The sequence below is a fragment of the Protomyctophum parallelum genome, assembly GCF_964188405.1.
Source record: "Protomyctophum parallelum genome assembly, chromosome: 4".
NCBI lineage: Eukaryota > Metazoa > Chordata > Actinopteri > Myctophiformes > Myctophidae > Protomyctophum > Protomyctophum parallelum.
In genome coordinates this window covers 4614536-4628396 of record NC_139700.1, presented here as the reverse complement: position 1 = coordinate 4628396, position 13861 = coordinate 4614536, and the positions used below count along the sequence as shown (strand labels likewise).

The 13861-nt window shown below is 43.7% G+C and overlaps 1 protein-coding gene across 1 annotated transcript in view; it reads right to left on the bottom strand.

The window, feature by feature from the left end:
• The window catches only part of LOC310858045 (neuronal acetylcholine receptor subunit alpha-7-like), a gene marked incomplete at its 5' end in the record, with an annotated part of 75070 nt that overhangs the window by 1569 nt on the left and 59640 nt on the right, over positions 1 to 13861 (bottom strand). The window contains 2 exons of the mRNA XM_083764093.1: positions 284 to 517; positions 1950 to 2059. Of these exons, the coding sequence (XP_083620219.1) occupies positions 284 to 517; positions 1950 to 2059 (344 nt within the window). The remainder of the gene's footprint in view (positions 1 to 283; positions 518 to 1949; positions 2060 to 13861) is intronic.

The window sequence follows — 13861 nt, the reverse complement described above, 5'->3', positions numbered from 1 at the left end:
GAAGCAAAAAGGGAAAAGATACATATACAGTGAGGGGAAATGGGGGGGGTGGGGGGATTCAGATTTTACAGAGGCCAGTTTCGAATTGCAGCCATCCGTAGGTGCCCTTTGAGAGCGGTTTTGAAGGAGTCAAGGGATTCACATGTCTTAATGACTGTTGGTAGGGCGTTCCACATTTTGGTGGCATAGGAGCGAAAAGAATTTAGTCCCTTGTTTGTGCCGAATCTGGGTTGTACATGGTTTGTTGCACTCCCTCTGGTGTTGTGGGTGTGGACAGGCCTACCTGAGGGAGCGTGCGGCTGTGCGTCGCCTGGAGGTGCGCGACGTGCTGCGGCGGGGGGGGGTTGGGGGGGTGCGCCAGGTGCAGCGCGTGGTGGTGCTGCTGCTCCAGGCTGGTCAGGCTGCCCAGGCGAGGCCTCTTGGTGATGTCGGCGCAGGTGAGACGCACCCGCTCGTCGCCTCCCGGGCGCTTCATGCGCAGGAACCAAGCGCACCAGTTCAGCAGCACCACGCGGGTCTGTTGATGGGGGAGCAGTGGTGGGGGGAAAGTGACGTATATATATTCAAAGATTTGTGCCACATTTTCACGATTCTTCAAAAAATAGCAGACCTACAAGCTCATAGCGCGCCACTCGGTGGCGCGCTATGAGCTTGTAGGTCTGCTATTTTTCAATAGCTAAATGATGCTTAGTTGAAACGTCAAAACGGGTTTCCGTTCCAGAATGGGTTAAGTAAAGGTATCTTCTGAAAGAATATATATTCAAAGATTTGTGCCACATTTTTCACGATTCTGACAAAAATAACAGACCTACAAGCTCATAGCGCGCCACTCGGTGGCGCGCTATGAGCTTGTAGATCTGCTATTTTTCAATAGCTAAATGATGCTTAGTTGAAACGTCAAAACGGGTTCCCGTCCAGAATGGGCTAAGTAAAGGTGTCAATGCCGCAATGTGGAAATACTCTGTTGCAAGTGACAAAGTCCGGAATTCAATATGTACTTGAGCAAAATAAAGTTGACATCAAAATGTGCTTAAAGGTATATTCAGTGATTTCACTTAATTCAAATATCACTTATTTTTTTGTTTTGTTGTGATAATCCTCTCTACTATAGAGTGTGCTGGCCATATAAGGAGTTCCTCCCTGTCCCCAGTTAACCCCTGGGGGTCAAAAAACCTTAGGTTTCGTTTTTGACTCTCTATCCTGATTGGACGAAAGGACGAAAGGCTGGGTCCCACAGCCAAAAACGAAACCTACGGTTTTTTTAGTGAAATCACTGAATATACCTTTAAAGTATACCAAAAGTAAAAGTACTCATTATGCAGAATGAAAGTTTTCATATGTATAAAAATATTTGGAAAATAGCCTGTAGAATAGATCTGCTATTTTCAAATGGATAAAATGTATATTTCTGAAGTAGTTAATGTATGTAACAAAAGTATATATAAAATAATAAAACGAAATAATTGTAGTGGAGTAAAAAGAACAATATTTGTCTCTGAGACGTAGTGGAGTAGAAGTAAGGACATTTGAATTACTCAAGTAAAGTACAAATACTTCAAAATTGTATAGTACTTGTACTTGTATAGTAAATGTACTTGAGTTACTTTCCACTCGACACAGAAAATATCAAAGATGATAGATAGAATAGAAGAATCTTTTCTCATTTGCTCTGTCACCCCCCCCCCCCCCCCCACACACACACACGCCACCAAAAACTGGCCAGCGAAATGCCATTACAGTGGAAGAGTTGAAGTTGTCTGGATCTGCTGCGTGCGTGTGCGTGTGTGTGTGCGTGTGTGTGTGTGTGTGTGTGTGTGTGTGCCGAGCGTGAGCTTCTCATGGCCGTGAAAGCACTTTGATCTCTCATCAGCGTGGGGAAAATAGAAATAGATCACAGTATAGGAGAGGAGATGAGAGGGAGGAAAGGGAGTAGAGGAGACGCAGCTGACCCATTTGGGCATCTTCCCTCCGTCCGGGTCATGGTGGTGGTACTGTAGAACCATGACTGTAGCGATGACGGACAGACCCACGATCACCATGGTGGTGGCAAAGTACTGAGCTGCAACACAACACAACACAGCAGTAGTGAGACATCACAACACAACGAAAAAGGAAGGCAGTCCGCACACTGTTCTCAAACTCCCAGGTAACTTTATTAAAGTTACCTGGGAGCTCGAGAACAGTGTGCGGACTGCCTTCCATTTTCATTATATGCACAGTATCTTTTGTTCAACACATTTTTTGAGATGTGCGCGCTTCCCTTTGGACTCACAACACAACCCCACACCTTTAGCCCATTCTGACCTGAGATCAGATTCATACGAGGTTTCCACTGGACACACGCTGGTCTGACGAACCCATTCTGACCTGAGATCAGATTCTAAAAATGTCAGTCGTTCTTCGATAATAAAAAGAAATAGCAGACCTACAAGCTCGTATCGCGCCACTCGGTGGCGCGATATGAGCTTGTAGATCTGCTATTTTTCAATAGCTAAAGCACGACATGATGCTAACACCAAAATGGGTGCCCGGTCAGAATGGGTTAATTGTTTATTTTTAATGCAATATTGGTTGACTTGAAAGTCTAGAAAAAGAAGGAAAGTAGTGTTTTCTTTTATGACGGTAGTCTCGTGGCTTGTAGATCAGCTATCTTCAAATGGCCGAAATGTAGTGGTTAATGTACATTTTGAAATAATAATCAAAATCTACAAAGTAACTATAGTACCTAAAGTTTTCAAATAAATGTAGTGGAGTGAAAGTACAATATTTGCCTCTGTCATGTGGTGGAGTAAAAAAGTAGAAATATTGAAATTTGGAAACACTTAAGTAAAGTACACCACACATTTGTACTGAGTAAATGTACTTCTTCTTAGTTACTTCACACCACGGCCTTCAAAGGCCAGTTGCACCAGTGAAACCGCACAGTTGGCCGAACATCACAAAACTGTGGTTGTACTGGGCAGGGCTGTTGCCTTGATAAAGTTGACATCGTTTTATCATCTTTTCTTTTTTTTTGACGAATAAAATCTTGAGGATATTGAATTATTTATGTCCCCCCCCTCCCTCCCTCCATACTGATCCACGATGTCTCCCAAGGACCCCGACCAGCCAGCGGGGCTGATTGCCTGTCAGGGTTCATTGGTGATGGACAGTCCCTTATCCCATTCTGAACGGGCACCCATTTTGGTGTTGGCATCATATTATGCTTTAGCTATTGAAAAATAGCAGATCTACAAGCTCATAGCGCGCCACCGAGTGGCGCGCTACGAGCTTGTAGGTCTGCTATTTTTGAAAAATCGAAGAACGACTGACATTTTTTTAATCTGATCTCAGGTCAGAATGGGTTAATAATGAAACTGTCAGGATGTAATAGACATTTTTTAAATCTGATCTCAGGTCAGAATGGGTTATACTGACGGTGCGTAATAGCCGTGCCAGGGAGATATGATAGTCAGGGGACACGCGGGGGGGAAAAGATAAAGAAGTGGCTGTCACTTCTCGTCTCCACTAAGAGAGAAGGATGGAGACGCGCAAGGTCAGAGGAGAGGGAGGTTATGATGAGCCTGGAAAGAAGGGAGGAATGAATGAATACATAAATAGAGGGAGAGATGGATGGAAAGAGAGAGAGAGAGAGAGAGAGAGATTGAAGATTAATTTGAGACATATAGAGACAGGTGAGAATAGAGAGAGGAGGGGTCATTGTAGAGGGGACGGCGCATTATTCCGATGGCGCCTTGGTTCTGACTCGCCGCGTTACAAACCCCGTTCCTAACCCCAATAACTTACTGTACTGTGAAGCCACATTGTTGGACTAACTCGTAGGAGTTACGAGCGGATCCCATCGTGGAGTCTAAGAGTCACATTAGGCCGGTAATTCTTTTTCTTTGACAAAGACTGTAAAATATGATTCCCCCCAGACATCCTGGCTGGATGAAACAAGACACGTAATTGTATTAGTATCACTGCAAATCAGACACATTTAAAATCCTCTGCTCTCTCTCACGCGCACGCACGCACACACATTTTCACGCGAGAGGCCATTACACAGCAAGATGGAGAGATTTTCTCTGTGGAACCATTATAAAAATGTAATGAGGAAAAGGTCAAATGCAAGCTGTGCAAGTTGTCCTCCCACAGATCAACAACAACAACAACAACAAATGCATGTGGAAACAAAGCATCCGACAGAGACGCCTGAAGAGACGGTTGTTCATCACTAGAATGGATGCACCATAACATCGCTAGCATAATCAGAATCGGCCATAAAAATGCCATATCGGTATCGGAACAGCAGTGTTGTTTTCGTCAGGCATGACGATAATGTAAATGACGAAGTCAACGCCCCTTTTTCCAGGACTAAGACGGACTAAAACAAACGACACTAAAATAATTCGGGACAAGACTGACGCTGACGAGCTAAATAGCTCTGTTTGATGACAATGACGTGTTATCGTTGACAAGACGAGGCTAGACGAAAATGTTAGTGGTTTGATGAACAAAGTTTTAAATGCATGAAAATGTTCCGCCAATAATGTCACTGCTCTCGCCACTATCCTCCTCTCCTTTCCTTGTTGGTCACGCCCATCTGCACGCACGCATGCACGCACGCACGCACGCACGCACGCGCACACACACACACACACACACACACACACACACACACACACCGTCCAATTTCTTCACTTCCACACACAGTCAGTTGACCATGATGGTGTCCACAGCCTCAACGCCGGGGCTTGGTAGTCGTCGAAATATAATGTCACAGAGAATAAAATAGAGTGCCTCGTACCGGGAGACGGGGACAAACTATGTGGCTTCAAGTTAGTACCGGTATGCTATTAGTTGTTGCCAACATTATTATTTGCATCTGAACTTGTACTGTGGTAGTCTATCTCAGCTGAAGTTATATACCGGTATATTTGTGACCAGATTTGAATGAGGGACTGCCATTGTATTTTTTTTCTTCATGTCATATGAAAGCAGGGAATCATATAGCTTCAAATGACAATGACAACCTGTCAACCTTGATTCCAATGCCAATGTATTAATACCTGTACGCTATAGACATTTTATTTAAAGACATTTTTCAATTTTTGACTAAAACTGGACTAAAACCTTTTACTAAAATGACTAAAACCCTTAGGAGTTTCCGTCAACTAAAACTATCAAGGATAGAAATGACTAAGACTGACTAAGACTAATTAAGCATTTTTCCAAATGACTAAGAGTGACTAAAACTAATAAGCATTTCGTTCAAAAGACTAAGACTGACTAAATCAAAAGAATGCCTGCCAAAAACAACACTGGAACAGTCTCAAAATAATACAGATTATTTAATCGGTTTTCACCAGCAAAGCAAATTTTATCAAATATGATGTATTGATTGAATCCTAAACCTCTAAATTGCTCTCAATTAGAGCAGAGCCAGGACAATAGCAGAAACACAAAGCCATTTAGATTAAAAATCAGACCGTGATCTTATGCTCTGAGGTTGACACTAATGGGCTTGATGATCCCCTCAAAAGTATAATCACACTTTAATCATTGACCTCCAGACACCTACCTCAGAGGTGACTAGATTAAGCCAGACTAAATCTAAATATAAGATTGAGAAACTTTTAGTACTTTTAGAACTAAATCTTAATTGCCCAGACTCTTCTTCAACAAAGATGGCGAAAGCCATTCTGACCGGGCACCCATTTTGGTGTCAGCATCATGTTATGCTTTAGCTATTTAAAAATAGCAGATCTACAAGCTCATATCGCGCCACCGAGTGGCGCGATACGAGCTTGTAGGTCTGCTATTTTTGAAAAATCGAAGAGCGACTGACATTTTTAGAATCTGATCTCAGGTCAGAATGGGTTCATCAGACCAGTGTGTGTCCGGCGGAAACCTTGTATGAATCTGATCTCAGGTCAGAATGGGTTAAACCAGAAACCTGACCGCAAGCACGGACGGAGCAGCTCATGTCCAACCGTTGTTTGGCATGTGGGTCCGTTGGTGTGTCTAATCTGCATGTGCATCCCTGCATCCCTGCATCCATGCATGGCATGCAGGTGAAACCACAAAAATGTACTTAAGTACAATTTTGAGGTATTTGTATACTTTACTCCCGTATAATACTTTTACTTCTACTCCACTACATGATTGATTGATTGATTCTCATATCCAAATATTGCACTTTTACTCCCTCCATTTATTTGAAAACTTTACTTTTGTAGATCACCGATCACCAAGCCCTGTGAGTAATGTAGATTTAGATTTATTGCCGACCAGTAACGTTATGTAGGACTATTATGTTATTCTGAAAACAACAGGCTCCAATTTGTGTCTCATCTTTCTAAAGCCACTATTTGGGGATTTAGGAGTGGGGAAAGGGTGTTCACCCACTGAAGTTGGTATTTTGGTTACGTGTCTAAATCTCTTAAACACCTCCGTTACCCGTTATATTATGCATAGGTGTGGTTTGGGCATACAATAATTAAACCAAATTTAACCAATCACCAGTCTTGGCTTTAAGAGATCCCTTTAAGAGATCCCTTAACCGTGGCCCGTTAGTGCTGTATTGCTTCATAGCCGCTGCCCGGAAGTCTCACTGCTGCTGCTGATGCGAAAAGGAAAGTTCGGTCAATAAACCCCATTTGCTGCTATGGGGGTGATCATGAACTGAAAGAGCAAATGGAAAATGGAATCGCGCACAAATAACTTATTTGACTATACAATTATATAAACACAATGGAGTGAATGGACACAAGGAAGTGGCAGACACTCGACTTCTGCCGATTATAGGAAAATGACAAAGAGATAGGAGAATAAGGAGAGATGAGGCAGCCTACTCGTTCTACTCTACATCTCCATTGAAGATGGAAAATAGCAATTTAGGGGGAAAGCGTGCCAACACCCCCATGACCACACCTCTAGGCGCAAATACCGGTGTCGGCAAAAAATATAGCAGGTGACGCGGGACGAAAATACCATTAAGGGACAGAGAAAGCTCCTATACTCGTAATTTTCGGGCAGCGGCTGAATTTGCGGGCCGCGCCGCGGGTAAAGGCTGCGACAAAATTGGAGTCCAACGTGTTCTAAAGAAAACTGATGACGCATTCTTTTGGGAAATCATTATGCACACAAAGCCACACAAACACACACACTGTTAATGATCTACACTACTATCATTGTGTGTGTGTGTGTGTGTGTATTTGAGCTAAACACCTAATTAATCAGCTTGTGCAAGATGAAGCTGTTATATTCAACTTGTATATAACTCATTACTCATTTTACTCATTTTGTTAAAATAGATGTCAATTCAAAATACAATCCTGGCTGCAACTCATTTTAGGTTAAAATTACTATGCATCTTCTTAACATTCATGAAAACGGATATGGACTTTTTATTTATTTATATTAGGGCCGGGACTAATTGCGATTAATTACGATTAATTAACTACAGAAAAATTAATGCATTAAAAAAATTAACGCATTTTAATCACACTATTTTTTTCACTGCGGAACGTTGTCACTGGACAGTTTTCAGACGGACCTGCGCACCAAGTGTCCGTGTCCTCTTCAGACAATAACACCACCAGAAACCGCAGACAGTTCACCAGACTGGGGGAAGCCGCTGAGATCACTTTGCTTGTCCCCGTGGATTGGAAATAGGATTTAAAAGGCTATCCGATGGTAGCGTGGATTACAGCACAGTTGTGTGCAATTATTCAATAAAGAATTATTACCCCTATTACTACAAAAACAATGTTTTATTGCTTAAACTTATGTATTCACTATTCATTGATTCACTAGTATACCAAAATCCATTTGAAAAAATTGCTTTCTCACTGTTCTCGGGTAAAATAATGATATGCGATTAAAATGCGATTTTAATCTAGATTAATTAATCGCAAAGCCTCTGATTAATTAGATTTTTTTTTAAATCGAGTCCCAGCTCTAATTTATATCCTTGCACGACCTCTGTAGGAGACACAGGTCAGTGGTTTTGATAACAGTGTTGTGACGAGTCTGTGACATTTCCACAATATCGTGACAAACCCCCTGTAGGAGCCAAAGAATGCTTATATACAGTAATTGTCACTTGGTTGGTGATGGGTGTGGGCACCGCATTGACGTTCCGTTATTGGTGGGAGCGTCTGTGGGTGGCCCCTGGTAGTCAACAAATATGAGTATATATATTTATAGAGAAGGCACCCAGAGGAAATCTTGAGGCGAAATGGACATGGTGGCCGAATGAAGGTATTGCAGCCTGGCCCCAAACACATGAACGCGCTGTCCGTTGACTATCATTGTACACGTTCACGACGGACGACGCTCGTGCGCGTTCAACGGCAGCGCGTTCATGTGTTTGGGGCCACTCACCATTGCAATCCGTCCCAGAATGCACTCTGTTCCTACCAGGAAGGAGGAGTGAATCTGCCTCATGCGCTTTTGAGCAACTCAATGCAAGTGGATGGGAGGAGAACTCGGGTGTCTTCTCTATAGATATATATACTCTATGGTCTGAATCAGCTCGCCCCTAAGGAACTTGGAGGCAGGGTGAGCTGGGAGGATACACTTGTGTTGACCGCACAATATACTTTGTTAGTTTGATTCATTCACGTTTTGTTTGCTCACTGTTTTGATTGTTATTTATTAGATTCTTTGCACATATTTATTGCATAGGCCTATATATATTTATTTATTGTATTGTAATATTTTGTGCACTGAGCTATATAAACGTTTTAAACTTTGAGCTTGATTGGATATGAATCATTTTCATTGTTTCATCGCGCGTCATTACAGTTTGTTTCAGCTCCCAGGTTTTAGCCTGCCGGCATGAGTAATTTATTGGTAAATTATTAACCCATTCTGAACGGGCACCCATTTTGGTGTCAGCATCATGTTATGCTTTAGCTATTGAAAAATAGCAGATCTACAAGCTCATATCGCGCCACCGAGTGGCGCGATACGAGCTTGTAGGTCTGCTATTTTTGAAAAATCGAAGAGCGACTGACATTTTTAGAATCTGATCTCAGGTCAGAATGGGTTCATCAGACCAGTGTGTGTCCGGCGGAAACCTCGTATGAATCTGATCTCAGGTCAGAATGGGTTAACAGCCACAACACCCCCTATTCCCTCCCTTGTGTTCTATATGCTTGTCACGCCCTCACAGCCGGGGATGGTAAAAGTAGGAACCAAAACGCAGAAAAGAAAGTTGGCAAAACTGAAAACTGAAAACAAATGTACACCTGGGCCTGGGAGTAGGCAAACATAGGGCCGATTCATACTCCTATTTTACCGCTGTTTCTGCGCTGTAGTGCCGAAATGATTTCGGCTCGTCAGAAATTCTCAGTAGCACCAAAGAGCCGACTTTAAGACAGTATACCTGCCCACCCGCACCTCAAATGACGTCACATTGTGTAGGCTCTACAGAGCCGAACCGACTTTTATGAAGCGAGTATGAATGGGCCCTTAGAATATACACAACGCCCACCCGATGGGGACCAGACCGCTCTGCAGAAGACACATGATAATGTGAATTCATGTGACCGAGATTGGTTTTGCCAGGCTAAGGGGCAGTCACTCCAGGGCCAGATTTACCCTCCCAAGGGCCCCCCGGGCTAGACACATTTTCAGGGCTCCCCCCTGGGCTGCGTTTTGTCCGGAAAATAATTGGTGGAATTTTTGTTTTAATTCCGCTGTAATTTTGGGGTACACAGCCCCCCCAAAAGAGAGAGGCAGGCAGGCAGGCAGACAGACAGACAGACAGACAGATCACTGTGCATGCATGGCAGGCTTTAGGGCTTTCCACAGCTACCGCACAACACAGTGCAGACAGCAGAGCAGAAGCTCTCAATGTTTAACCATAATAATATGGGGGGCCGGGCTGCAGCCCAATGGTAAGTCCGCCTCTGAGTCACTCGCGATAGGGCAGCAATAACAGCAGCACACAATACAGGACAGGGCTTATTAAGACACTGGAAGGACACACAGGGCAGAGGTAGAGGCTCTGGTCGTGACGAGTCGTGACAATGCATGCTACTGTACTTTATGGCTGCTTTCAGAAATATGCACTGAAAGCGCTGGCGTGCTAGCGGTCGTTCCTAAATTCAGATTTTTGCATCATCTCCACACACCTGTGCCCATTTCCACATTTCCCATCTCGGTAATTATGGCCCATTTCATTCTACTTTGCCTACTAATCAGACCAATTTTGTGACAGTTTTGTTAAGCCTAGCTAAAACCTGTGGATTGAACTACAGCCGGTAGTTATTTCTTCTGTCTGCCTTATTCTTGTTCTTGTTACTTTGTACATGTGCACACACTCACACACACACACGCACGTATGCACACACGCTCCCACGCACGCACACGTGCACGCACGCACACTCACTTTTGGTTTCACTGACTGTTGTGCTTTTGCAAATGAATGTGATAAATTGCTCTCCTTTCTCGCGGCTCTCTGCGTCTCTCCTATTTTTATTTCATGGCTCAGCAGCCGTGACATGACAAGAGGGATGGAGAAAGATGGAGAGATAGCAGCGCCATGGAGAGATGAATGGTAGAGGTAGAGAAGAACGAGCTGGTACTAGATATACTGTACATGACACTGCCACTGTCACTATATGTATCAGTATAGTTCTCAAACTTTGTCATGTCAAGGACCCCCAAATGAATACATATGGCCGTGGACCACCATCTGAAAATATTGTGCAGGACCCGTCTGCATACAAAAATGTGAAGTATAACTCTTTTTTTTTTTTTTACTTTTTCTATATTTTCAAATATCCGATTTGTATGCTATATTAACCCATTTACAGTATAGGACTGCCACCAGATTCTACAAATGTCTTACTTTTGTCTTATGTTTCTATGTCAGTGGTTCTCAAAGTTTTTCATGTCAAGGACCCCAAAAACGATATTTAATTGGCCGCTGACCCCCATCTGAAAATATGTTGTCCCAGGGATCCCCCCCAGAAGCAAAGATTTCAGTTAAAAATGTTTGGTGCCGCGCTACAAGCTTGTACATCTGCTATTTAAACAGTTTAGCTGCCAGGAATAGTTTAATCCAGGTTACTGTCGTTGCTATAAACGACATTCCCGCCTTTTGTTTTATGTGTTTAATCCGCCGTATTGTAATAAACGAAAAGAAACTCTGCCTTTGCCGCAGAGATAGAGACTAGATGGTTTCGTTTTGATGACGAAACCGGAAATCGTCACATGCTGTGGGCTGCTAGGGCTTCTGGGAAATTGAGGCCAATGCAAATGAACGGGGTACAACGCCTCATGGAGACGGGTCTCGTGTGCGTCTTCCGGGTGCACCAAGATGGTGGATGGTACGATCGGATCATAACAAACCGAGGAACCTTTTTTCGCTGGATTTTCACGGATTAAAAGCCCAAATAAGTCAGCGTATGCTGCTCTAAAGGTAATACAACAATCTCTGCAGCGTAGGGTAGTTGATTAAAATGCGGGTTACGCGTTTAAACCAGTCAAACTGTTTAGCTAAAGTATACACCAAAAGGGTTTCCCGTCCTGAATGGGTTAACACATTTTGCTGGGGGGGGCCCTAGAACCCCCTCAGGGTCCCGTGGGGGGGTCCCGGGACAATTCAGAGACAGTGGGAGAGGTGTGAAAAGGGGGTGCCGTGCTCCACGGCCCCGCATGCGGAGGCGAGGGAAACAGATGACACTCCGTCAACACTCATCCACAGCAAACATTTAGAAAAACTAAGCGTGAGAAAGATGGAGGGAGCTGCATGAGAGATGCAGAGTGGGGTAGAAGGATAAAATGATGGAGGGGGCTAGGGAGCTGGCCAAGAGAGATGTATGCAGAGATAAACACCACAGTAGACCTGCATCATCAGCGCTTTACTGTCTGGCTGGCTGGCTGGCTGCCGGAGACGGATGAGGGCATGAGAGGAGGCCCGTTACAATTATTACTATTATTATTATTTGATTATAATTATAATCTCAATCGTTTTTTTTGCATAATCGACTCGTCGTAACCATTTCCATGTTGAAAAATGTTAATACATTTTCAAACAGATCTACAAGCTCAAAACGCATCTTGAACTAGTAAATCGTCTATTTCCACTATTCATGTATGTTTTTGGAAAGTATAGAGTTGAAGATAAAGGGATTGTGACATCATCATCATCCTCCTTCGAGTGCCCTCGAGATCTGCGACACAAGCTGCTTCCACTGGTCTCTGTTGCTCATTGCCGCACCAAGTTCATTCACAACATTCGACGAATCAGACCCTTCCTCACCCGGGAGTCAGCCCAGCTCCTCATCCACACATCAGTCATGTCAGAACTTGACTATTGTAACTCCCTCCTTACTGGCCTACCGGCACGTGCACTTAAGCCTCTCCAGCTGATCCAAACTACCACAGCTCGCCTGGTCTCTAACCAGCCAAAATGCTCACATGTCACTCCCCTTCTGCACTTCCTCGATTGGCTCCCGGTCGCTGCCGAGTACAAAACTCTGATGCTGGCATTCAAAGCAGCCAAAGGTATGGCACCGCCATATCTTGCAAGAATGATCACACTCTCTACAAACCCTCTCGCTCAGATCAGCCCGACGCAGGGAAGCTACCTTCGCTAAAAACGCCGGGACAACACTCCACACGTCCCAAACTCTTCAGGCTCCAAAACTATGGAACGCACTTCCCATTACAATCAGAACTGCAGATTCACTCCCAATCTTCCGCCGCAGTCTGAAAAACGCACCTCTTCAGACTCCATCTTAGGACATCTTAGCACTTGCCGTAGTACTTGTCCTGCAGCCTCTGCCTCCTACAGGCTCAACTTATGTAACTTAACCCATTCTGACCGGGCACCCATTTTGGTGTCAGACTCAGCATCATGTTATGCTTTAGCTATTTAAAAATAGCAGATCTACAAGCTCATATCGCGCCACCGAGTGGCGCGATACGAGCTTGTAGGTCTGCTATTTTTGAAAAAATCAAAGAGCGACTGACATTTTTAGAATCTGATCTCAGGTCAGAATGGGTTAATCAGACCAGTGTGTGTCCGGTGGAAACCTCGTTATGAATCTGATCTCAGGTCAGAATGGGTTAAATAGCACTTTATGTAGACATAGCACTCTATAGTGTATACGCATACAGTAGTTTCCTTAGATAGATATTCCACTTCTATCAGGACTGCAGCATAAAAGGGGCTTGAGAGCCTCTGTTTTGTTTGTTTGAACAATGGGGAACCTTGAAGAGATCGACAACCAGAGAAAGAGAGTGGTAAGAGTGAGAGGAGGAGGAGAAGTAGATGGACAGAGAGGAGGAGGAGGAGGAGGAGGAGGGAGGGAGGAAGACAAGGAGAAGGACTAGGGGGAGGAGGACATGGTGGAGGATGAGGACATGGTGGTGGAGGAGGAGGAGGAGGAGGAAGAGGAGAAAGAATCTAATGAGATTCGGGCAACTGTGGTTGACCATATGTGACCAGATTTGACTGAGAGACTGCCATCGCACACATTCCAGCTTTTCACCAGAGGAGAAAAACAATTTTTTTTCTTTTTTTCAAAATGAGTTAATAGCACAGGCAGACTCTTCACATACTAGAGGATGTCTGAAATAAGTGTCAAAGCTGAAATTGACATGTAAATATGAAATAAATGCTTGTAGCTAGGTGTAATGTTAGAGACCACAGAAGTGAACCTTTCAAGCCTGTTTTCTCAACTCGCTGTTTTCTGCAAGACATCACTCTATAAGCCATATCTCCAAAACTGGTGGGTCAAACTGAACAACCAATGTCAATTTGAAGCTATGATTCCCTGCTTTGATATGAAATGAAAAAACTAAAATTCAAAAAAATCCAATGGCAGTCTCCCAGTCAAATTTGGTCACATATGCT